The sequence below is a fragment of the Hemiscyllium ocellatum genome, chromosome 26 (genome assembly GCF_020745735.1).
Source record: "Hemiscyllium ocellatum isolate sHemOce1 chromosome 26, sHemOce1.pat.X.cur, whole genome shotgun sequence".
In the NCBI taxonomy this organism is placed as follows: domain Eukaryota; kingdom Metazoa; phylum Chordata; class Chondrichthyes; order Orectolobiformes; family Hemiscylliidae; genus Hemiscyllium; species Hemiscyllium ocellatum.
Genome location: NC_083426.1, coordinates 42,035,102 through 42,061,873, shown reverse-complemented (window position 1 = coordinate 42,061,873; position 26,772 = coordinate 42,035,102). Strand labels below are relative to the sequence as shown.

The 26,772-nt window shown below is 41.2% G+C and overlaps 1 protein-coding gene across 2 annotated transcripts; it reads left to right on the top strand.

Moving 5' to 3' along the window:
• The first annotated feature begins 2,146 nt into the window (after nt 1-2,146).
• Nucleotides 2,147-25,307, top strand: LOC132828223 (ADP-ribose glycohydrolase OARD1-like). Of its 2 annotated transcripts, none has more exons than XM_060845176.1 (6): nt 2,147-2,515; nt 4,585-4,631; nt 10,580-10,733; nt 17,931-17,989; nt 18,488-18,600; nt 24,426-25,307. In XM_060845176.1, the coding sequence occupies exons 2-6, from the start codon at nt 4,608-4,610 to the stop codon at nt 24,583-24,585; spliced, it is 510 nt and encodes a 169-aa protein (XP_060701159.1). In that variant the 5' UTR covers nt 2,147-2,515; nt 4,585-4,607; the 3' UTR covers nt 24,586-25,307. The 2 variants fall into 2 exon arrangements, with proteins under 2 accessions (XP_060701159.1, XP_060701160.1); XM_060845177.1 differs by lacking the exon at nt 2,147-2,515 and adding an exon at nt 2,548-2,797.
• The last annotated feature ends 1,465 nt before the right edge of the window (nt 25,308-26,772 follow it).

Below are 26,772 nucleotides of genomic sequence, written 5' to 3'. Positions count from 1 at the left end.
CAAAAACACGGAAATAGAAAAAACACACCGGATCATCAACGCCACACTTACAGGCATCCGATTCACGAGAGAAGTAGAAAAGGATAGCCAACTCCCATTCCTAGACGTGATAGTACAGAGAACACCGAACGGAGAATTCACCACAAGGGTACACAGAAAAACAACACACACAGACCAAGTCCTAAACTATGAAAGTAACCACCCCAACACACACAAACGAAGCTGCATCAGGACACTATTCAAAAGAGCTACAACACACTGCAGTACACCAGAACTGCGAAAAGAGGAAGAGGAACACCTATACAAGGTATTCGCCAAAAACGGATACCCGCGCAACTTTATCAACAGATGCCTAAGAGATAGACCACGGAATGAGGACATGCCACAACCAAAAGGACTAGCCACACTACCATACATCAGGAACGTTTCAGAACTGACAGCCAGACTACTGCGACCCCTAGGACTCATAACGGCACACAAACCAACAGCCACGCTCAGACAACAACTTACTAGAACAAAGGAGCCAATACCCAACATGAGCAAAACTAATGTAGTTTATAAAATACCATGCAAGGACTGCACAAAACACTATATAGGACAAACAGGAAGACAGCTAACAATCCGCATACATGAACACCAACTAGCCACGAAACGACACGACCAGCTATCCCTAGTAGCCACACACTCAGACAACAAGCAACATGAATTCGACTGGGAAAACACTACTATCATAGGGCAAGCCAGACAGAGAACAGCCAGGGAATTCCTAGAGGCATGGCATTCATCCACAAATTCCATCAACAGACACATCGACCTGGACCCAATATACCAATCACTACAGCGGACAGCTGAAACTGACACCCGGAAGCGGCAAGGACAGACCACTATAAATGCCGGAAGAAACATCAAAGAAGCGTTTCGCAGGAGGCTCCACAGCACTGATGATGTCTCCTAGCCAGGGGACGAAACGTTTGCAACAAAAACTTCCAGCTCGGCGAACAGAACCTCTTATTAAATGAGTGGACTAGCTGATCTGCCTATTTGGCTAGGAGCAGTATTGGTATAGCGGCAGGCCAAATTACTTATCAACTTCAAGCACCAATCTTTTCTTTCCTGCAGTCTGAGTAGTCCGAGTAACCTCTGAGCTCAGCTGAACTAGTTGACCCAATCTGACACAGAATCAGGCCTAAGATTGCTGGTTTTAAGACCTGTACCTTACTGTACTGTATGGCACTTTTTTCAACTCATCCTCCAGCACCCCTTCTAAAGATCCCAAGCACGTGGAAACACACATTAGTTGGACTGAAGATTACACATTTCCTGACTGCACATTACATGCACATGTATACAGCACTGATTGAGTCAACACTATTGATTAGTTCTGAAGTCATTTTGGACTCGAGACATTAACTGTTTCTCTCCTCACAGATCCTACCAGACCTGCTGAGTTTCTCCAACATCTTCTTTGTTTGTTTCATATTTCCAACATCTGCAATGGTCTGCTTTTATTTATTCTCTTACTCACAAAATTACTGAAAAAGTTCAGCGGGCCTGGCAGCATCCGTTGAGAGAAATCAGAGTTAATATTTTGGGTTGAGTGACCCTTCCTGAGCTTTTCCAGAAATTTGTTTTTTTTTGTTTCTGATTTATAAGCATCTACAATTCTTTCGGTTTTTATTTACTATTTATTCATTATCTTGGTGTTATCGGTATGTGGTAGGATAACTGCTACATGGTAAGCAGCCATTTCAGAATCACAAAATTGAAGGAAGAAGTAATTTTATCTATCTCATCCTTGCCAGCTTTCCAAATTAGCAGCAAAACTAGTGCCACTTTCCTGCCTTCACCCTGTAACTCTGAAAATTTTCCATCAACTATCTTATTCCTTTTGGGATGTCAATTGAGCCTACTTACACCACATTCTCAGGTAGTGCATTCCAGCTACCACGAGTTAAATCTCTACTCAATTACAATTGCTCACATCTTGTTTCACCCTGATAATAAATGGTAATAGTAATATAACGATAGTAACAATGATGCTGAAACAGAAAATTCAAGACGAATGAGGGCAAGAGATTTTCTTCCTGCAGTGGAAAGAGAAAACGTTCTGCCATCTATCTGTTATTGCAATATAGTGAACATCTGAAATTGGAAAGTCCATGTTCCACGTGTAAACTTTAAGTGTCTGTCTTTCCGCTAAACTGAGATCAACAGTAGAGGCTACACAAGGAAACACAGGGGTTATCAGGCTTTTCCATTTCCCTTTTCAATCTTGATTTAAAAGAGAGAGAGAGGGAGGTGTTGCTGACTTTCAGAAGGAAAAAAAGTACATGCAGAGCAAGGAAATATTACCGTGTACAGCCATAAGCCTGTGACCTGGGTTTGGGAGCTTGCCTGTACCGGGGAGAGTCGGGCCGAGCCCAGGACGTGGCGACAGTGTGAGGGGGCACAGACTGCAGGCCGCCTCCTGCCGGAGTAGGCCCCGTTGTTAGGGTAACCGACCTCTTCAACCCTGGTAAGGACATTTAAATATCCACCGACACTAAACTCTCGCCAGCCGCATGCTTTTGGATGTGCTTAAACCAGACTCGGACAATCTGTCCTGATTTTGAATTTCTCCGTCAGATTTGTTTCTCTAGACCACGACAATGTGACTTATCCCAAAGTGTTACTAATCGAATTGTCACAAACGCTACCCTTTTGAATTGGTGAATATTATTTTCTTCATCCAGACTAAATGGGTGCAGTGATAGTGTCCCTATCCCTGGATCAGAAGGCCCAGGTTCAAGTCCCAGAGGTGTGTAATAATATCTCCTGAACAGGTTGATTAGAAAAAAAGTTAACTTTTTTTACAAGTTCAGATGGGGTGGAGGTGTCTTTATGGCACAATAATAATGTCCCTATCTCTGAGCTGAGAGATCTGGGTTCAAATCCCACCTTTCCCAGAGGTGTGTCATAGCAGTTCTGAACAGGTGGGCTAGAAAATTGTTTGCACCTATTCAAAAGTTATACTGTGTAGTGAACTTGTTACCTTGGGATTTGTAACTTGAGCTGTTTTTTTTAAACTACCTGATGTGAAATACTGTGACACATCCTTGTAAGCTGTTGGGAGTTGAATCCTAAAAAAAGAATGCTACTGCTGCATTTGAAGACCCCCTCCTCCCTAGCTGTAGAAGTCTTCATTTATTTATTAACTTTTTGTTTTCAAAAGCTGAAGGATACATTGGTACACTTCTTCTAAGGTTTGATTCAGGGTATCTTTCTACTGCATCTCTACATTGTGACCAGTAACTATGTAATTGAGGTACTTCATTGATAGTAATGTACTGATTATGAAAAATGCTTTATAAATGTAAGCTTTTTAAAATATTTGTAAATGTTGGAAAATAGTATCCAATCTTGAAATAGCATACAAAGCTATGGGTCAAGTGCTGTAAGTGGGATTAATTGAAGTAAATGTTTGCAGACTGGTGTGGACATGATAGGCTAAAAGACCCCTTTGCATGTATTTTACTTCTATGATTCATTTTATTTCTAGCCATTTTCTAATTGGTCAGCTTAGTGATATTACGCAGGGCAAGAACCTTGACCTTCTGACCCTTGTCATAGTGTCAAATTTAGATATTTTGTCAATCTGTTCAGGAATGTTTTAAGCCTGAAACAGGTGGAACTTTAACCCTCCTGCCTTGGTATAGGGATACCTGTACATCCACTGCTCCACAAGAGACAGTAAGGGCTCCTTTTTATCAGTTGCTATGGGATTTGAAGCCACACCTGCTCAGCACTGTCCCAGGCCAGCCTGGGCATCTCAATCGACAGTAATTGACGTTACCTCTACATGACTGTCTCAGCACTAGTTAAGATGAACAGGAAAGAACCCAGCTCTTAAATATGTTCTCATCAGCCTCTTCAGAGTTGTTTTACACCTGGAGAGGAGGTGGGACTTGAATGCAGGCCTCCTGCTCCAGAGGTGGGGGCAGTACCACTACATCAGAAGCCACTTAGGGCTGCTTTCCATAGAATCTCAACAGTGCAGAGGCTATTCAGCCTATTGAGTCTGCACCCCAATCCCTCCAAAGAGCATCCCACCCAGAACCACATCTGTGCCAGAGATAGAGGATACCCTGTGGTTCTCGGCACAATTTGCCAATGCAAGTCTGTTTGCCTGAAATCTCAGGCAAATGTTCCCACGAGAGGGGATAAGGTCATCAATGTGACAGAACGTTGGTATACAACAATCTGCGTTTTGTTTGCACCCTTTTTGTTCCTTGAATGTAAAATATCCCAAGGCAGTTCATAACATGAACTGGAGAAAATTCAAATGTCATACAAGATTTTAAGAGAAGTGATCATGCAAGCAATAGCTTGGTGAATGAGGTGGAACTTAAGGAATTTAAAGGATCGGACAGATGTAGAGACGAATATTCAGTTTGAAATCTAGGCAGGTGAAGTCATAGAGCAATTAATTTTAATGAATATTTAAACCTTTGTTTGTGGAGAAATAAATTAATGAAAAATAGAAAGTGGAAATAGAGGGACGAGAATGTTGTTTTAAAATTACATTCATTTTGCTCTGCTTAACAGGTGGAAATACAAAAGGAACTGAAATGGACAAACCACTAGAGGGAAGTGTAAGTATGTGACCTTCACTGAGGAAGGCATTGTATGTTTTTAGTTGTGGTGGTCCCTGTAAAACTAATAATTTTAAAACTTTTGAACTGCCAGTGGTTAATCTAAAGGGACTGCATTGCAATTTTTTCTTGTTAAGACTCTAACAAATTCAAAAGAACATTTGAGTGAAGACTTTTTTTTTGTTGGAAACACTACAGAAAAATTCCCTTGTTGATGTTTTAATGCAACCAAAAATCTCCCTCCATCGTTAGTCTTCACCCTGCCATTTAAGCAGATTCTTTATTCTCTCAGAATCAGCTATGGGTAATTATTAGTTCCCAATGGCATCCTTTTTCTTCCTATACCAGACCTGATAATTTCTAATCCTTGAGCTAGCTTTTACCGTTGAAACTATCCTGAAGATTATTCTTCCAAAGCTAAAGAGATCTTTATATCTTGTTAAAATCCTCATATGCTGAGTAGGTGAGTTTGAGCTACCAGAAGCCTGTATCTTTGTTTTATTGTCTCAGATTATGACAGGCTGAAGTTCAGTGATATTTTAAGAAAACATCTTGTAATTAGATCTGACAGTGCCATCTTCCTCTTCGAATCCCTATCCATGGCAATTTTACTCACATTGATTATCCAAGTGAAGTAATCTTCCAGATAACTGGTGCACAAAGATTGGGGGTACTGGTTTCCTGAATCTCAATTGCCTGAGAAATACTGGTGGCATATGGGAGAACTCGACTCACCATTGTCACTAAATGAATGTACATTTAAAATCAAGTAACCTGGACCAGTTATCATAACAGTATATCTGTCTGCGGTAGTCATATTCCCTCCAAATTATTAATAAAGATCCTGATAACAGAATCTTGAGCATCTGAGAATTCCTGATGCTTGTGATCCTGTTAAGTGTTTTGTTTTTTAATATAATGTTATCTTGCATCTTCCTGTTTTGTTTAAAGTTATAACCACTTACCAACTTGCCATTTCTAATGCTTTCCAATGACTTTGAAATCTATTCACTGTCAGCATAGATGTTTTGGCCATTCCATGTGGATATGGATACCATACACCTTGCCAGTAAAACAATCTGCCCTGTCACCTTAACCTTAACACACAAGCCAGCCAGGCCTTCCATCAGTAGAATTCAGAATGGCTGAAATGACCCCTGCCCTGACCATTTCCCATTTCTCCATTTGTAGCTTAAATTTAAAAAGACCATTTCAAAACTTTTTCGAAACCTCTTGCTACTTTTGTTAATCTCCTCCTGAAGCTAATGGTTACCAAGATACTTGCAGCAACCCTCCTGTGCCTGAATGGCCAGGAATCTTTGAAATCTATCAATAAGACCAAAAAATAGAGCATAACTTGTTTGTCTCAAGTACTGAGATCTATGTTCCTACAGTTATGGTTTCTTGCAAATGCCTCATTTTAATCGTAAGATAATTATTAGGAGCAAGAGTAGGCAATTCACCTCCTTGAACCAGCTCTGCCATTTAATACAATCAAGACTGATCTCACCTCAGCATTGACTCCACTTTCTTACCAACACTCTAAACGCTTCAATGTATTACTAATTAAAAATCTTTTTCTCCATAAAGTTACTCAATATCCCAACATCCACCACAGAAGTAATGAATTCCACAGATTTGTGACTGAGAAGTAATTTCTCATCTGTTTTAAATCTATTGCTATCTTAAAACTGACTTCATTCTAGATTGCTCCACATATGCAAGTATCCTTTTCCACATATACCTTGTCAATCTCTTTTACGATCTTGTACCTCAAATAGATCTATCTTCATTCTTCTAAACTAGAGTATAGGCCTAAACTACTAAACATGTCTTAAGACAAACCCTTCATCTCTGGAATCAACTGCATGAATCCCCTGCACTGCTTCTAATGCAACCACATCCCTCTGGTATTTGGGCCAAAATTGTACACCGTACATCTGGTGTGGTCTCAAGTCTTCTCCTGTTGCAGCAACACCCTCCTTCTATAGTGTTCCTCACCAAATGGGGGAATTGAAGTTTATTGCTTTCCTTTATTAACTGCATGCTTGTTTTCTACAATTCGTGCTCAAGGACGCAAGATCTCTTCACCAAAGCACTCAAGTTTTTTTCTATTTAGATAATTTCCCTTTCTATTGCTCTGACTAAAATGGATAACTTCTCTCCTGTTAAATGTCATCTGCCAATTTTGGTTTATGTATTTAACCTATCCATATCCATTTATAAATTTATTTCTTCATTATAACTTTCCACCCATTTTGTCATCTGCAAAGTTAGCTATAGTATTTCCTATCCTTGTGCCCAAGTCATTAATGTTGTTTGTAAATAGTTGAGCCTGAGGACCAAACCTTGTGACACTCAGTTGCATTTTGCCAACAGGCAACATGGTGGCTCAGTGGTTAGCACTGCTGCCTCAGTGCTGGGGACCCAGGTTCAATCCCAACCTTGGGCAACTGTGTCCGCCTGTATGGAATTTGCACAAGCTCTTCATGTCTGTGTGGGTTTCCCCTCAGTCCAAAGATGTGCAGGTTAGGTGAATTGGCCATGCTAAATTACCCAGTGTTCAGGGATTGGTAGGATAAGTGCATTGGTCAGGGGAAATGTAAAGTAATAAGGTTGGGGAATGGCCCTGGATGATGCTGTTCGTAGGGTTGGTGTGGACTTGTTGGCCAAATGGCCTGTTTCCATGCTGTAGGGAGTCTATGAACGAGAAAAAGGCAATTTACCCCACCTATCTGCTTTATTGTTCGGCCAATCCTGTATTCAAGCCAGTAAATCACCTCCAGCCCTCTGTGACCTGACCTTGTCTATTAACCTTTTGTGCTGCACTGAATGAAATGCCTTCTGAATGTTCAGATGTGCTCCATCTACAGGATTCTGGTTATTCCCTTTGCTTATGACTTTATAGAATTAGAGATATACAATAAAGAAACATTCCCTGTGGTCCAACTCATTCATGCTAACCAGATATCCTAAATAAGTATGCTCCATTTGACACCATTTGGCCCATATCCCTCTTAAACCCTTCCTATTCATATACCCATCCAAATGCCTATTAAATGTCGTAATTGTACCAGCCTCCACCACTTCCTCTATAGACAGGCAGGAGGCTGGAAGAATACAGGAAACCAGGCAGCATTAGGAGATGGAGTTGACATTTTGGGTGTAACCCTTCTCTGACAGCTCATTGCTTATATGCACCCCCACTGTGGGGAAAAGGTCTTGTTGACTTATTCTATCCAGGCCCCTCATGATTTTATAAGCCTCCAAGGTCACCCCTCGGCCTCTAATGCACCAAGGAAAATAGTTCCCCCACCCCCCACATTCAGCCTCTTCCTGTAATTCAACCCTCCAATCCTGGCAACATCTTTGTAAATGTTTTTGAACCCTTTCAAGTTTCGCAACATTCTTCCCATAGCAGGAAGACCAAAATTGCATACAGTATTCCAAAAGTGGCCTAAACAATGTCTGTACAGCTACAACATGACCTCCAACTTCTATACTTAATGTACTGATCAACAATGGAAAGCATACCAAATGCTGCCTTCACTATCTTATCTATGACTCCACTGTCAAGGAGCTATGAATCTGCACTCCAAGGCCTCTTTATTTGGCAACACTTCGCAGGACCTTGCCATAAGTGTATAAGTCCTGCCTGATTTGCCTTTCCAAAATGTAACACCTTACATTTATCTAAATTAAACTCTGTCACTCCTCAGCCTGTTGGCCCATCTGATTTAAGGTCCCATTGTACTGAAATAGCCTCCTTCATTGTCTGCTACACTATCAATTTTGATGTCATCTGCAAAACTTGCTAACTATTCCTTCCATATTCACATCCAAATCTTTCCTATAAATGCCAAAAAGTAATGGACCCAGCATTTATCTTTGTAGCACAGCACTGGTTACAGGCCTCTAGTCCAAAAAAAAGCAACCCTCCACCACCCTTTTATCTTCCACCTTTGAGCCAGTTCTGTATGCAAACAGCTAGTTCTGCCTCTGTTGTGTGATCTAACCTTGCTAATCAGTCTGTGAGGAACCTTTTAGAATGCCTTACTGAAGTCCGTATAGATTATGCCCACCACTCTGCCTTCATCATTCCTTTTTGTTAATCTTTGAAGAGCTCTGGCAAATTAGTAAAGCACAATATTCCATTTATAAAATGATGACCCTGAATTCCAATAATTTCCCGATTGTACATGTTAAACTAACTGGACTCTCGTTCCCTATTTTCTTTGTTCCCATTTTGAATATGGCATTGTATTAACATTCTTCCACAATGTTGAATCCTTCTCGAAATACAGAACTTTAGAATATTCTAACCAATAGATCCACTATCTCTCTTGCCACTTCTCTTTAGGGCCCTGGGGTGAGACCTTCAGGCCCTGGAGACTTCAATCCCAATATTTTTCACGCTACTTTTATCCCTTATTGTGATTGTTCTAAGTTTCTCCCTTAAAATAACCCCTTCTACCTTTCTAATAGTAAGAAGTAACAAAATGCTTCAGTTTTCATTAGAGAATAAATTATTTATTTGACTGTATTTTGTGTACACCACTGGCTGTCCAGCCTTGTCCTCCAAGGGACCAATGTTTACAGTAGCTATTTTTTCCTTTATAGAAGCTCTTGCTACCTTTCTTATTTTGTTAGTCTTTCTTTCTTTGCTCTTTTTTGAGAATTTTTTGTTAACCCTTTCTTGATCTTCAGGAAACGTCCCAACTTTCAGCCTGCTACTTGGGGTTGCAATATTCTATGCCTTAGATTTTTGTTTTTATATTCACTTTAACCTCCATGCATACCCATGGATGATATTTACCCCCTCTTACAGTCTTTCTTTTCCAGAATATTTTAGTTGGGAACAGTTGAGGATCTCCTTAAATTTTACTGCCCATCCATTGTCCTCCCTTTTTAGTCATCTTCCCTGGTCCACTCGGGTGAAATTTGTCCATGTGTCTGTGTGATGGTCTTTGTTTGTTTAACTCCAGAACCTCTTGTTTCTCACCCTGCAATTGTATTTGAAATTCTTGCATATTGATTAGATTCCCTACAGTATGGAAACATGCCCTTCGGCCCATCGGATCCACACTGATAATCCGAAGAGTAACCCACCCAGACCCAATCCCCTAGCTGATATTTACTCTTGACTAATGCATCTATCACTATGGGCAGTTTAGCATTGTAAATTCATCTGACCTGCACATCTTAGGATTGTGGAAGGAAACCGGAGCACCTGGAGGAAACTCTCTCTCAGACACTGGGAGAATGTACAAACTCCACAGTCACCTGAGGCTGGAATTGAACCTGGGTCCCTGGTACTGACTCAGCAGTGCTATCCACTGAGCCACCGTGCCATCCCTGAGAGGATCCTTCATAGGAGATCATTCATTAATCCCACTTCATTAACTGTGTCAGCTCCCTGTTTGGTTCCTGAACATTGTATTGGAGATTACTCCAAGAAACATTCAGCAAACACTCCCTCAAGGTCGCCTTTCCTAATTGCCTGATCATGCCACCAATGATGTCCATGCTGTCAGTTACCTTGGTCCTAAATGCTGCAGTGCCTCTTTTTTCCACCCTTCCTCCCTTTCCTTCTAAAACCACCTTTTGTATCCCAGTATTTTGTCACTTGTCCAAAGCTCTACTTCTGGATTTACTGCCCAATTTTGTTAGTGCTCCTGTAAAGCATATTGGCTCATCCTTCCTGTGTGAAGGGAAGGATGTAAATATAAGCTGTTTACTGCTGCTTAGTGATCCAAATGAGGTCTGCTCATATTTTTTGTTCCTTTTGGTTGGACAGGAATGCCACAACTAATGTGAACTTGGTGAAAGCTTTTTTAAATAGAAAACTACTCAATTGCTGAAGAAGGCATCTGTTGGGGAGTGAGGGGAAAGAAATGTGAAATGTTCCAAGTATTGTAATGAGTAATATCTCTTCTTGGCTTTTCCAGAGTTTTGAGATCCATTATGTGACTGGTGACCTGTTCAAATGTCCTGAGGAGGAGACACTGGCGCATTGCATCAGTGAAGACATTCGTATGGGAGCAGGGATAGCAGTAGTTTTCAAGCAGAAGTTTCAATCTGTTGAAGAGCTGCTGAGTCAGAGTAAGATATGTCATTAGAGAAATGTGATTAGGAAAGTAAAAGGAACATCTATTTATTGCAAGAGAAATAGAATATAAAAGTAGGAATGTTTCGATATGCTTGTACAAAGCATTGTTGAGGCCATGTTTAGAGTATGGTGTACAGTTTTTGTTTATTTGAAAGGATGGGGCTACAATTTACTGTATTTTCATTTGGATGAAAGGACTAAATCTATAGCTGCTTAACTTATTGATATAACTTGGGAGCAGATGTGGTAATTCAGTGTCTCAAGCACACTCAACTGTTCAATGCCTGATCTTTGTTTTGAATTTGAGATTCCCATCTATCCAAGTTTGATTCCCTTCCATACAAGGATCAATCCATCCACCTCTTAAAGAATATTCAATGGTCCTGACTCCACCTCCTTTCTGAAGCAATGTGTTTTTAAAGTTGCAAAAACCTCCATTTCCTCCATCTTTGTCCTAAAAGTGTGATCCCTACTGTTTGGTGTACTACTTCGTTAAGCCTGTTCATCAAGACATGTCAAGGTTGTGATTGAATGATCCCTGCTTGCCTGGATAACTGCATTTGAGGATTCTCTCAATCTTGGGCAATGCAGCATACCTGCAAACGTTCACTCCCTCTTTCACCAACACAGTAAAAGCGGGAATATAATCTACAAAATGCATAGTGCAGAAATTAAGGCTCCTTAGCAAGACCATTCAAACACCACTTCTATCTAGAAGGACAAGGGCAGTAATCCATAGAATACCATCTGCAAACTCTTCTCAAATGACACACCTCTTGGCTTGGAACTATCACCATGTTACTTCAGAACTTACATCCCCCAAATGAATGAACTAATGAATATATTAACTTGACTTGTCTTGTATCTGTATTGCTAATCTGATTAGCAAATTAAATTAAGCTCAGACAATGGGTGGAATCTTGCATTACTTTTGGTTTCAGTATCATTTACATGAAGTTGAACTTTTATCATGAGGCTTAGCAATCCCTCACTGTCTTTCCAAACTCTCCTCATAGCTACCTATCTTGCCCATCTGACATCCCTCTGATTCGATCCCCATTTTACTGCACCCTGATGCCAGAAGAACTTGCCACCTGGAAGAGACCTGTCTTTTGACACTCAAACCATATAGGACAAGGCTGCTATGCATCTGGACAAGCAGTGAACCTGCTCTACCCAGTGGTCATTCAGTCAGAAGATGTTGCAATTCTCTCTCCAGCTGGAGGGGGTGCTGTCGGTAGCAGTAGGACCACTTTCTGGCAGACTGACAAGACTATAAACACCTGATTCTGATAATCAGCAACTTCTGAGCAGGCTAAGTCAGTACAGTCTCCATGGTGAAAATGAATGACCAGCAATATCACAAGACAGTCACCACCCTATCCTACTCTGCCAGTGTGAGTGTCATGCTTTTTCCCCCTCTTCCCACCAAGACTCATGGTCTGACACTTTGTCACCATTTGTGTGCAACATCTTCCCTGACTCTTGTTTCCCACTAGCCAACCTCCATACTACTATCCCTGCATGGTTTCTGCACTGCCTACTTGTGTTCCCAGGACCACCTGTATCAGCACTAACAGCTATGCTGCTCACTTTCAGCTCACTCCATTCCTCCCCTTTTCTCAGTCAAGAACAAGACGGCCCACAATAGCGCAGATTGGATTTAGACAAGTGTTGGGGTGTCTGACATCAAGCTTCTCCATCTCTGAGGTATTCCAGTCCAACACAGAAGAAAACAAAGACCGCTCCTGGAGGGATGTCAAGACATCTATGCCCTGTAAATAGAGTAAGGATCATTCATTGTAAACCTAATATTAACCCTGCTCACAGTATTATTCATTACACACCCCTTCTAACCATGCTGTCTTTCTTTGTTCTGCAGAAACCAGTAGGATGCCCACTTTCAGTGGAGAAATAGCCTGATCTGCCAGAATCCATCACCTTAATGAGAGTATAGAGATCTATGAAGAAGCCTCCTGCTCCCACCAGCTCAGATACTGATATCTTGGTGGGAGTGGCAGGCTTGGAAAGTTTAGGAACATTCACTAGTGAGAATATCACTCAAAGCTTCACAGCTGATGAAGGGAGAAACATTCCAGACCACTGGCACTTTGAGGGCTGCTGGAGATGTTGGACGTGTTCAGTGTCCAACAGGAGAGGACCTTTATGCTGTCAGTTTTGGAGATTTTGAACTTGTGCACAGGCAGAACCAGGTACCAGATATGTGGAATGCAATAGCCCTCATTGCACAGACTGCAGAAGTGAAGCTATGCTATGGAGACCTAGTGGCCTCAAGCATGTGATCATCTGACTGTCTCCATGAGCAAGTTAGTGGAGACACGCACACACTACAACCTATTACCCCAGAAACTGGTCCTCAGGACTGAAGGCAGTGACAGGAGGATGTGCACTCCAGGTAGCCCTCCCTCCAAAGGAGACCAGGCCATGATGTTCAATGGTGTTGACATCACTGCACTTCCCACTATCAATATCCTGGTGGTTACCATTGATCATCAATTGAATTGGATAAGCCAATAATACTAACTACAAGAGCAGGTCAGAGGCTAGAAATACTGCAGTGAATAAATCCCTTTTTGACTCCCCATCTGTCCACCATCTACAAAACACAAGACTGGTATGTGATAGACTACTGAATGTGCCTGGATGAGCATTGCCACTCCAACAATGCTCAAAAAGCTTGATATGACCCAGAACACAGCAGCCTGTTTGATTGGCACCACATCTAAACACATTCAGTCCCTGCATCACAGTTGCTTTGTGCACACTGCTGTTACTATCAACAAGATCCACTACAGACATTCACTGAAAATCCTTAAACCGCACCTTCCAAATCCACAAACATTTTTTATTTCAAAGGAAAAGGACAGCAGATACATGGAGCACCCAGTGGTAAGTTCCCCTCCAAGCCATTCACTGTCATGACTTGGAAGCCTATAATTCTTCAGTGCTGTTGGACCAAAATCATGGAGGTTGCTCCCTGAGGGTGTTGTGAATCAATCTGCGGCACAGCAACTACCTTCAGATGCTGCAATCTATCACCACTAGCTTGAAGGAATTTGTGTGTAGATAATAAATACTAGCCCAGCCAATGACTCTTCACTTTCAAGTAAATAGAAAATGCTAGGAAGAATCACACATGGCCCCTGAAGCCTCAAGGGTAGAGGATAGATATCCATAGGCTAGCTACAACTACCAAGCCTTGAGGACCCCAGAAAGTGCAACTGAGGTATAATCACTTCTCTCTGGGAATCCTTTCAGTGTTTCAAGGCTGTCCAGCCAAATGTCCCTGGAGTTGCATAATGAATCCTCCTTGGCTAAGAGTTTCCCTCTTGAGCCAGATCCTACTATTCCAACTGTAGAGAAGGTGTTGTGGGAGAGAAAGAAAACGATACTTTTTGGTCACTTTGGCACAACAACAGCACGCTAAGTTATCCTGTTTGTATAAGTTTGATAGTTTTTGCACTGCATATGCTTCTTTGAGTTCCTGTGTAACCCTGGATGTAACTGCCAGCATCCTAACATATCTCTAAGGAATGTACCACGGATAGATGTTTGGAAACCAGCTGCTGTATATAGAGATATGTTGATCAAGATGTATGCAAGGTAAAGTTCTACAGGCATCATTGTCTAAATGTGGTAAAACATTCCTCTCTTCCACTGGTCTGTGCCCAAAAGTGATGGGATGAATGAAATGGTGGCAATGTCTGGAGAATTGAGGTGTGCAAGCAGGAGGCTGGAAGTACGCAGCAAGCCAGGCAGCACTAGGTGGAGAAGTCAACACTTTGTGTAACCCTTCAACGTTGACTTCTCCACCCTGTTATGCTACCTGTCTTGCTGTGTTCTTCCAGCCTTCTGCTTGTCTACCTTTTGATTACAGCATCTGCAGTTTTTATGTATCTAACTGAATGGAGATATTGAGCACACAGGGAGGCAATGCCTTGATCACCAGGGATTTTTTTTTGAGGGTGGAGTGTTTCCAGGTCTGACTTTTTTTGCCGTGCATGGATCTGTGTGTAATGCTATTGCTCTCTAAAGAACCTCATTAGTTAAAACCACTTTTGTACATTGCATCATTTTGATTTCCAACACCATTCAAGGCAACAGTGGCACTCTTTAGCCGGTGGCTTCCAGTCTCTATTTCCATATGGTCGAGGGTGCCAGGATGGGAGGGTAGCTAATGCAATCTTTTTTAGAAAAGATAAATGGAAAAACTGAATTAAACACTGGTTAGTCTGACATTGATAGGGAAAATGCTAGGCTTGTTACAAAGGATTTAATAGCAGAGGGGAAGCCAGTGGGTGTCCAGTTTGCTTGACTTTAAGAAGGCTCTTGACAAGTCCTTTTTTAAAAATGTTATAGCTCATGGAATTGACTATCATGTACTGACACGGATGCAGAACTGGTTGGCAGACAGGAAACTATCAGAATAAATGAGTATTTTTTCCAAGTGACAAGCAATAACTACTACAGTACCACAGGAATCAGTGCATGGGCCTCAACTATTCACAAATGCTTTAGCAGAGGGAGCTAAATGTAATATCTTCAGGTTTGCAGGCAACAGATTTGGGTGGGAAGGTGAGTTGAGGAGAATGTGGAAACACTTCAGTGTGATCTGGTCAAGTTGAGTGAGTGTCTAAATGCAGGGTGGATGAAGTGTAATGCAGAAAAGTGTGAGCAAACACAGCCTGATTAAGGGGCAATAAATTGGGGGAGGGGTAAGTGTTGTCCTTGTACACCAGACACTGAAAGTTAGCATGCAGATGCAGCAGACAGTGAAGGAGGCAAATGACGGGTGGGGGGAGAAAGGGAGACTTGTTAGCCTGCATAATGAGAAACGGGGATGTCTTGCAAATGCATAGGGTCTTGCATTTGTTGATTCCGCACATGGAGTATTATGTGCAGTTTTGGCCTCTTTATCAGAGAATGGATGTTCTGGCTATGGAGGGAGTGCAATGACTGTTTACTTAACTGATTTCTTGAATGTTTGGACAGATGTATGAAGAGACTTGGTTTGGACTACATTCACTGGAATTTAAAAGAATGAACAGCAATTGCATAGAAACCAAATTCTAACAGAACTGGCATTAAAAATGTAGAAAGATGTTCCCAATGATTGAGCCGAAAACAAGAGTTCAGCCTAAAAAGGATAACCACTTAGAGGAGATGTGCTTTAGCCTAAAGTGGTGAGTCTTTGTGCCTTCAAAAGGAATTCCAATGTGGTAGAGGCAAAAACATTTGAATGTTTTGGAGGACTTGAATGTAGTTTATAGCTAAAGGGTATCAGGAGACTGGGAATAGGCTTCTAAATGAGAAGATTGGCCATGATCACTTTTAATGGCAAAGCAAACTCAAGTTTGAATGGCCTACTTCTCCTGCTTTGGCCCAACCATGACTGGCTGACAGTTACCAAGACTGTATTAAGGGCTGCCCTTTAATTTTGTGGGTGGCACGGTGGCACAGTGGTTAGCACTACTGCCTCACAGCACCGGAGACCCGGGTTCAATTCCCGACTCGGGCGACAGACTGGGTGGAGTTTGCACGTTCTCCCCGTGTCTGTGTGGGTTTCCTCCGGGTGCTCAGGTTTCCTCCCACAGTCCAAAGATGTGCGGGTCAGGTGAATTGGCCATGCTAAATTGCCCATAGTGTTAGGTAAGGGGTAAATGTAGGGGTATGGGTGGGTTGTGCTTCGGCGGGTCGGTGTGGACTTGTTAGGCCGAAGGGCCTGTTTCCACACTAAATCTAATCTACTGTTCGATAGCCTGGGTAACTGACAGGTACCTCCATGGAATTCAGTGAGGACCACTCTCCTAAGACTAAGATGTTGCTTGTTGGCTAGTGTTTGCTACAAAAGTTGCTTGTATGTAGCACAGGTGTGAGATTGACATACCATCTTCCCCATGACTAAGGACCAGTGACCAGCAAGGCAAGCGGTCTGGTTGTTTGACTGTGCTAATTCACACTGGATGCTGTGAGAATGCAGGTAGCCACCAAGTGAGCACAGACAGCAAGCAGTAACAGAGATTGGGCCGGGCTTAATCTGTGAACTGGTGCCTGTCCGACAGTGTCCTTGCTGGTGCACTGCAGGTCTCTGCTTTCTAAAACATCTGCCTGTTGGTTGAAGCATGCAAAAGGAATTAGTAAATATTGAGTGCCAGTGTCTGTGGATGAGGGGGTTTCTGTGGATGAGGGGGTTTGCATGTGGAAGCTGTCCATGGATCATGCCCCAAGATTCTGTTTGGTGCTGAGCAGCCGGAAGTTCTTAGCAGCCAACAATGAGCTGAAGTACCAGATCCTGCTCTGACTTTCTTATTGAGAATTCTCCATCTAGTTTTTTTTCAGCATCTTGGGTAAGATAGAAATCTACACATTTAATGAGGTGAGATTAAATAAGATGGGTTAATAAAGAATTCCTTAATCAGCAACTTGCCACTGTCTGACAAACTTCACCTTGAAGCCTAAGAAAGGTGCACAATGTTGCAAGTTGCTCCCAGTGTCTAATGGGATACCATAGGAATCAGTGTTTTCACTCCAGCTATTCAATATACACATGTTGAGGAAACTAAACCTCCAAGTTTGCAGACTAGACTGAGCTGAATGGTGGCCTCTATCCAAATGCCTTTTAACCATCTAAAATGCAGGAATTTTAATCCTGTTGTGTAATTTGTCCTGTTATTGTTTGAGTTCAGGTATCATGCTGGTCAATCTATGCTGTACCTTTCCAAAATGTTTAACCTTTCTAAGGTATCCTTGACTGTTCAGTCACCAGATGTGGTCTCACCTGCAGTTGTATGGCTGAGATGCCATTCACCCCTTTATTTTCTAGTCTGTATAAATACAAGCATTCCATGACTTTGGTTTGGACCTGTTCCAGATATCTTGATCTATCTGGGCCCCCAAGTCTGAACCTTCATTGTCTAGCACTTAGCAATTAAGAAAGTCAGTGGAATTGTAAAAGCCCCTTGGCATGTATATATGGAAACTTCATTATTTTAATTGTCTTTGCTATTAAATCTGCTGGACCTTAATCTGATTTTTTCTCAATGTATTGTTACAGTACTATTAATGTAATCTAATGTCTGCATCCTCTCGGTCAACTAATGTGACATCTTAGAAATGCATTTACCTTTCTACTATATCTAAATTTTTAAAATAAATGATTTTCTTCACAGAAAAGAAAGTTGGGGATGTGGCTGTGTTGAAGACAAAACAAAGATATGTCTACTATTTGGTAATTGACTAATTTGACTCTCTGAAGTGGTCATTTGAATAAATTCACAGGATATTATCAAAAATGTAAACGTTTTAGATGGTGTATGGCATTGTACAGACACTGACATCTTTCACAGAACAGAATAAAACTGTCCATAGAAAAACTGTACAGTCCATCATCTTTTATCTTGCTTTATTTCTGTTCTGACTTTCTAATGTTGTGAATGCCAAAAGGTGTTTTTATTTAAATGAAACTTCAAGCCTTTATTGACCTTGCATTGTGCATTTCCAGTTCATTCATCTCTAACCTGTCTTTAACTCTAATATTTAATGCTTGCAATTTCAAACAAACCTGTTGGACTATAACCTGGTCATTTGATTTTTGACCTTGGTCACCCCAGTCCAACTCTGCCATCTCCACATCATGAATACTCGATCATTGTATTTCTTGTGGCATGTCATGATTTGATTTGAAATTGACTGCTTGTTTGGAAATTAAGTGGTTGTGTATTTACAGATTACAAAAAAGGCAGCCTATCAAAAGCCAACTTATGAAAATCTGCAGAGCAGCCTGGAAGCAATGAAGAAACATTGCCTGAAACATGGAGTCTCGCGAATCTCAATGCCAAGGTAATAACAGGAAGCTTAATTTTTTAAAACCAGCTTTCCTTTCAGCATATTTTGTCATAATTGGGAAGTGTGTGTTGTGTCCTTTAAAATTGCTCAGTGGTTAACTGCTGTCTCTCAGTGCCAGGGACCAGAGCCCAATTCCAGCCTTGGGTGACTGTGGAGTTTGCACATTCTCCCCATGTCTGCATGGGTTTCCATCAGGTGCTCCAGTTTCTTTCCACAGTTCACAAACGTGCAAGTTAGATGGATTGACCATGCTAAATTGTTCCATAGTTTTCAGGGATGTGTAGGTTAGGTGCATTAGCCACAGGAAATGCAGGGTTACAGAGATGGATCTAGGTGGGATGCTCTTCAGAGAATTAGTATGGACTTGTTGGGCCAAATGGCCTGTTTCCATACTGGGGGATTCTAGGATTCTAACTGTCCATGTGGAATTTGCATATTCTCCCCATGTCTACATGGATTTCTTTCAGGTGCTCCAGTTTCCTCCTGCAATCACAAAGATGTGTAGGTTAGGTGATTGGCCATGAGAAATGCAAGGTTACAGGGATAGGATAGGAGAGTGTTTGTTTGGTTTGGATGAGATCCTCTTTGGAGGGTTGGTGTGGACTCGATGGCCAAATGGCCTGCTTCCATACTGTAGGGATTCTATGATCTCAACATCTGAGTATGAAGATATGCTGTTGATGGCAACAGCATCAAATCATATTAGTGTCCCACATTGGCTAAAAGGAAGTTCCTTAGCTGGTGCATTTAATATCCAAAACTCAAGATTTACCCGATCATGAATGTGCAAATAAATTAGCTATTAATCAAAGGGATGTGAGAAATTGTGCTATTCGCAGGATAGGATGTGAAATGGAGTGAGGTCAGGTGATTAGCAATTTACAAATCTGGTGGTAAAAGTGGAGACCACAGAGCAGTGCAGCCATTCATATAAAAATGAGTAGAGTGAGACTGGAAAGGACCGGGCTTGTCCATTAAGGTCAATAAAACAAAAACTTGATCTGTGCAACCCATTCTTCAGTTGGGTAAACTAGTGGCACAAATAGACAAATATTTTGGATCTAATCACCACTTCAGAGATATGGTTACATAGGGATTAAGAGTGTATAAATATTCTAGGGGCGGCAACATTTTGAAGATGAGCAGAATGCTAGAGGATGAGGGGTGTGGAGAACAGTTGCAGAAAAGGTCTTGTCTCGGGTCACTTCATGAAATCAGTTATTCCTAGTATTCACCTTATGAAGGTCAGATGGGACTAATTTATAGTTCCAACCCCTTCCCACTCCAACAGTTAAGGAGTTGAGCCTTTGACAGAGCACTAAGCAAGAAATAATTGGAACTTGTAATAACTACAAGGGACTTCAGTCTTGTTAATTGTACAAATGTAAAGGGTATGTGGAACATTAGAATACTTTTTGTTCTAGTTTTCTGGAACAAAAATCAATTGTGAAACCAACGAATTTGTAATAGATCCTTTGAGAGAAGGTAGGGAGAAGTTTCTGTTGGCTCTGTGGTTATCACTGCTTCCTCAGTGCCAGGAACCTGGATTTGATTCCAGCCTCTGGCAACTGTGCAAACTCCACACAGACATTCTCCCTGTGTCTGCACAGGTTTCCTCCAAGTGCTCTGGTTTCCTCTCTCAGTCCAAAGATGTGCAGGTTGGGTGAATTGGTCATGCTAAATTGCCTGTAGTTAGGTCTGAATATGTGTTGCTGGAAAAGCGCAGCAGGTCAGGCAGCACACAAGGAGCAGGAGAATCAATGTTTCGGGCATGAGCCCTTCAGGAATGAGGGCTCATGGTCGAAACGTTGATTCTCCTGTTCCTTGGATGCTGCCTGACCTGCCGTGCTTTTCCAGCAACACATTTTCAGCTCTGATCTCCAGCATCTGCAGTCCTCACTTTCTCCTTGTAGAGTTAGGTGCATTAGTTAGGGGGAATGGGTCTGGGTGGGTTACTGTTTAGAGGGTTGGTGTGGACTAGTTGGGCTGAAGGGCCTGTTTCCACACTCAGGAATCTAACCTGATCTAAAACATTTAAGCTTTTGGAAAGAGGCATTGACTAATAAGGATAGGTAAGTTTTATGTTGCTACTTCAGCTAGGCCCCAGTTGGAATATTGCATACAGTTTTGGTCACCATACTTCCAGAAGCATGCAGATGCTTTGAAGAGGATACAGAAAAGGTTTACCAAGATGTTGCCTAGGATGGGGGAATTTTAGCTTTGAAGAAAAGTTGTATAGCTAGGTTTATTTTCACTAGAATGCAGGAGGTTGAGGGGTGCCCTGATAGAAATTTCTAAGATTGTGAATGGCATGGATCGTGGAATGTATAAGGCTTTTTCTCAGGGTGGAGAGATCAATTACTAGGAGGCACAGGTTTAAGGTGCAGTAGAGGGAGGGAAATTTAAGGCCAGTTTAAGGCTTTGCTCACACAGGATGGTGAGTGCCTAAAGTGGAGGAAGCGGATGGAATAGCAGCGTCCAAGAAGCATCTGGACAAATACATGAATAGGAAGGAATTAGAGGGATACAGATCCTGTAAGTGAAGACTGTTTCAGTATGGAAGGCAAAATATGTTAGCACAGGCTTAGACTGCCAAAAGAGCTGTTCCTGTGCTGTATTTTTTCTAAACAAAACCAGTTACATAGATACTCAATTTCAACAAACCTTCCTTGTAAATAGACCATTCTTTATAGGGAGAAGGCAGGACAATGGGTTTCAGAAACATCAAGTGATCAAATTATGGAGCAGACTCTAGCAGAATTGGGCTATTCAGCCCTTATGGTCTTAAGACTGTTAAAACAGTGTAAAACCCACATTATTTCTATTTTGATTAATATATTGAAATAGGAAAATTTATTTTTTTAAAAAGTTAACTCTGCAGAATTGCTGCAGTTTTTGAAGCTAGTTAACCTGACACCTTCTTACAATTTACATAGCTGTTGGCTCAAGCAGTACTAAGTGGTCTGTGGACAAGCTGGAGCTAAGAGCTGTGTACAAATCTGTAATCAATTAGCAAATATCTAATTTGGTCTGTGGGCTAATGACATTTATCAATGACAAAAGCCTTCCACCTGCCAACCACTGTTTCAGGGTTGTGAAGAAAATTGTAAGAAGCCATAAAATCTCAACAAACCAAGGAATTTGCTCTGTTCTCTGCAGTTAAAAAAAAGCTTGTTCAAAGCTAGTTGAACCAGTCACATTGTTCTTCCCACAAAGAAGGTCCAGAGGGTGAAGATCAAGAAGCAGGATTGTGATCACATGAATCATCTCCACAAACACTAGATAGAGATCTCATTGGAAAGCTCTTAATCTTTCCTTCCACCTGTAACACTTGTTGTTGTATCTGTTTAGTATTGTGTTCTTAAATACTGAAACTTTCTCCTTACTTTGTCAATCTGATTGTACAAGGCCACGAATCGCAAAATTCTGCATGCTTTTCACAACCTTTCCGTCACAACTGAATAGTGGGGCTTGGCTATTTTTCTTGAAGCACTCACATGAGCAATAACAAAGTGTTAAATTATTCAAGATGTACAAAAATGACTTCCTTGGCAAAACAAATTCCGCACCAAAGATTTAATGTGCCTTAAGGAATATAAATATTTTAGAAAAAGTCATCAGCCTTTATGACCTAGAGTTTTTGGCAGCTCTTTGCTGGCTTCTAAAATCTTGGAAAAGAGAATGGAATGTGTGATTTAACCAGAAATGTAAAAAAAATGCAAAGGAGACCATGCAATTGGCCCTTTAACAACCGAGGAAGAAGGAATTGTGGAAATGAAGAAATTGCAGGAATATTCTTACTATCCTTCAATGAAAGATTCCAGTTAAATATCAGAAATTGAAGGTAACAGAGCACCCAAAAGTAACTTTTTAAATTTTATCAGCAATGGATAGATTTATTGGAGTATTATGCATAAAAATCCAACAAATCTTTTCCATTTAGAAGCCCACATTGTAGCTACTTTAGTTGGTCTCATAATTAATATCCCTTTTAAAATCATAGAATCCCAACAGTGTGCAAACAGTCCAATTGCCCTATCGAATCCACACTGACTCTTAGCATTGTACCTAGACCCACCTCTATACCTTATCCCTATAATCTGCATTTCCTGTGGCTAATCCACTTAACCTGCACATCCCCAGACACTACAGGCAATTTAGCAAGGCCAATCCACCTAACCTGCACATCTTTAGACTGGGAGGAAACTAGAGCACCTAGAAGAAACTCATGCAGACACTGGAGAATGTGGAGTTTGCACAGATGCTCTAAAGGTGGAGTCAAATCCAGGTCCCTAGCACTGGGGCAATAGTGCTAACCACTGAGCCACCATGCCACTCACAGGCTGAAACTTTTCTATAAATGTTCAGAGACATTTTGTGTAATTGTAAAAGGAATGGAAAGTTAACACCAGTGTAGCCAGAAATTTGGGAGGAAATTGTAAGAGTACACATTGAGGAAGTTTGATATTGTGTAGTAGCTTGATAAAACCATACCTAGTGCTGTTTTGGCCTCCCTTTTGAGTTGTCATTGTCTACAAGTTTAGTACCAGAGGACTGAAGGTTTGAAGATGTTGTGCCCTTGTTCAATGAGGGCAGTGGAGATGACCCAGGTAACTAGATGAGTGAGTCTTCTATTGTAGGAAACATTTCTGGAAAGGATAAGAGGATTTGTAATCATCTAGCAAGCAACAATTTGATTTCAGATAGTCAACATGGTTTTGTCAAGGGCAGGTAGTGTCTCAAGCCTCATTGAGTTTTTTGAGAAGGTGACCAAGCATATAGATGAGGGTAGGAGCCATAATGTCATGTTGCAAGTATACAAAACACTAGCGTGGCTGCTCTTGGAATATCGTGTACATCTCTGGTCGCCCCATTACAGGAAGGATGTGGAAGCGTTAGAAAAGGTGCAGAGAAGACTTACCAGGATGTCTGGTCTGGAGGGAAGGTCTTATGAGGAAAGGCTGAGAGACTTGGGTCTGTTCTCATTGGAAAGAAGGTGGCTAAGGGGGATTTGATAGAAACATACAAGAGGGCTAGATAGGGTAGACAGTGAAAGTTTTTTTTCCTAGGATGATGGCTTGTACGATGGGGCATAACTACAAATTGAGGGGTGATCTATTAAGACAGATTCTTTACTCAGTAAGGCTGTGGAATGCCCTGCCTGCCAATATAGTTAACTCTGCCACATTAGGGAAATTTAAACAATCCTTTGATAAGTACATGGATGATGGGATAGTATAGGGGCTGAGCATAGATTAGTTCACAGATCGGTGCAACATCTAGGGCTGAAGGGCCTGTTCTGCGCTGCATTGATCTGTATGTTTGAGGAAAGATATACTTGCCTTAGAGATGGTATGGTCAAGGTTCAGTGGGTTGGGCTAAGTAAATTGACATTCATTTGAAATGTGACATTCTGAACAAACCTGACAAGGTAGACAGGTGTTTTCCCCTGACTGTGAAATCTGAAACACTGGGGCATGGAGAAAGGATATATCACTTTTTTTCCCTGAAGAGAAACTTCTTCAGTCCAGGATGAAGTTTTGAATGTCTGTCTCCTGAAGGTGGTGAATGCTCTCGCCTGAATCTATTAAAACTAAGATTTGCTTCAGCTAGTGAAGAGAAATGACAGCAAGTGGGGAAACTGAGTTGAAGCAACAAATCTGCCGTGATCATATTGAACGGTGGAAGAGGTTCGACAGTATGATCTTGTGTACTTGGATGTTAAGCCATTTAAATATTCTAGACTTTAAGATTTTGCCATATTAACATTATGCATCGCTACAGTCTCTGAACTAAAATCAGTTTTGTTTGCTCTCCAGGATTGGATGTGGACTGGACCAACTGAAGTGGGAGAGAGTTTCTAAAATAATTCAAGAGGTCTTTAAGGATACTGATATCATCATCACTGTGTACTCTTTGGAAGCACCTGCTAAGTTTGCCACCTACACTAAACGATTGTCTCTATTTGATAGTAAATAGAAAGTGAAGCTGGGTGTTTTGAATTAGTGCTTTCACACCTGTGGCTTTCAAATAGTTATTTCTGCCAATCTGAGACTATGTAGCTGAATTCATTTGTAAATGATTTAATGCATGGGGAAAAATATTGTAAAGGGTTGTTCTAACCTGCTAGGAAGTACATCAGACAAAGATATCCAATACTTGCTCTGGGAAAGGCCTACTGAACCTATTGGACATTGAGAAACTAATGGTGGACCTTCTCCTGCAACAGTGAGGTTAATCCAGTTCTCCTCACTGTAGGGGGAGGGGTGCTCATCTGGTTAAGTGCCCCATTTCCCAAAATAGGGCAGTGAATCCTCAAGGATGCCTGTTTTTCATCAGCCAGTTTGACCAAAATCTCCAAGAATTATTTATTTTCTATGGATCGGCATTCACCCACTTCTAATGCAGATTGTTTATCAAGTAGACAAATCTTGCTTTATAAAAATATAGTTGGCCAGCTCACTGTCCTTGGTGTCTAAACTTATGATTTCTCATCACTTAAGAATTTACATTTTTAAAATTTAAATTCAAGTGCAGTGGAAACTGAGTTAACAAAACGTGCAGAGCAATATTTAATGGCATGCAGTTGCAAACGTAATTCTGGATGACTCAGGGATACAAAAATGTTCATCAAACATTAGTCTATTTGTTCAGGAGCTAATGTTTCTACACGGTAATAAAGCAATAATACCAACAGTCAAGCAGGTGGTTTATTCATTGACCGGATTAGAGTATTGGAAAAGCACAGCAGGTCAGGCTGCACCTGAGGAGCAGGAAAATCGACATTTTGGGCAGGAGCCCTTCATGGCTCATTCCTGATGATTCTTTCTTCTCTCTTTCCTCCCCCCCCCCCCCCCCCCCCCCCAAACCCTGTTCCTAGGGTAAATGTTCTGTCTTTATCCAGGGTTGGAGAATCAAGGTCTAGAGGGCTTGATTTTAAGGTTAAGGTTAGAGGGGAAAGAATAAAAAGGTACCTGAGGGTCAATGTTTCTTTACATAGAGGGTGGTACACATATGGAATGAGCTGCCAGTGGAAGTGAATGAGGTAAGTGCATTAATAATTAAAAGGCATTTGCACAAATACATGGATAGGAATGGTTTAGAAGAACATGGGCCAAGTACAGGGAAATGAAGTTAGTGCTGATGGACACTTTAGTCCACTTGGGCCAAAGGGCCTGTCTCTAGTGTAGGACTCTGACTGTATGAGCTGTTATGCTAAGGATAAGCTTCAAATAGTGCAGTCAGACCACTTCTCATTGCTCAATCACTTCATTTAACCCATGAAGCAAATTGATGAACCTACATTTGAATACCCTTTGACAAGTATAAACCAGGTAAGGTTTTTACACCAATCAATAAAAATGTCAAAGTCACCATTACTGGTTTTATTTCATATTCCAGAATTATTAACAATTTAAATTCCACCAGCTGCTGTTGTAAGGTTTGAACCCATGTGCGCAGAGCCAGTTGTAAGGCCAGTGACTGTCACTGTTTCAATATGAATAGTATGCAGCTTAAGTGTGTTCGAGTTAATGCTGTTTTCCACAAAATAGCATTTTCTCCCCTCCTTGAGCATGGTTTAAAAGCTTTTTTTGACCATTTGTCCTTTAACATTACTGGAGCGCACACTCCATCTATCATCAAGAAATTCATCCAGGAGCATCTGATATTCCTCCCCTCTCAGATGTCAATGACTTTTACACAGATTAATGCTCCCAAAATCGCAGACCATCTGTGAGGATGTCCCAGTAGAAAATGGCAGTTTGAGTTACAAGCCCAAGTCTGTAATGCCTTCTACCTTCATTCATAATAACTACATTGCCTTTGTTGCAAGGAGATTGGAGTTCTGCTATAGGCAGTGTAGAGATATGCCTGCTTTACAAGCTTTCCTAGTAATCCAATTAAAAATAATAAACCAGAGAGCAATTTTAACATTAATACACCCAATCAGGATGTCCTAAAAGATGTGGCATTTGTACCTGTCAAGAAGTTCTTTAATCTTTAAAAATAACCCAGTTAAGTCTCACAAATATAATAGCATACTAACTACATAATGAGTCCTCAATGTTGCCATTAAGGAGATTATTCATCCTAAGGGTAGGTTTAGGTATTTTAAACTTGGGTGTTGACCATTGCTTTAATGAAATGCAACATGGAAACTAGATA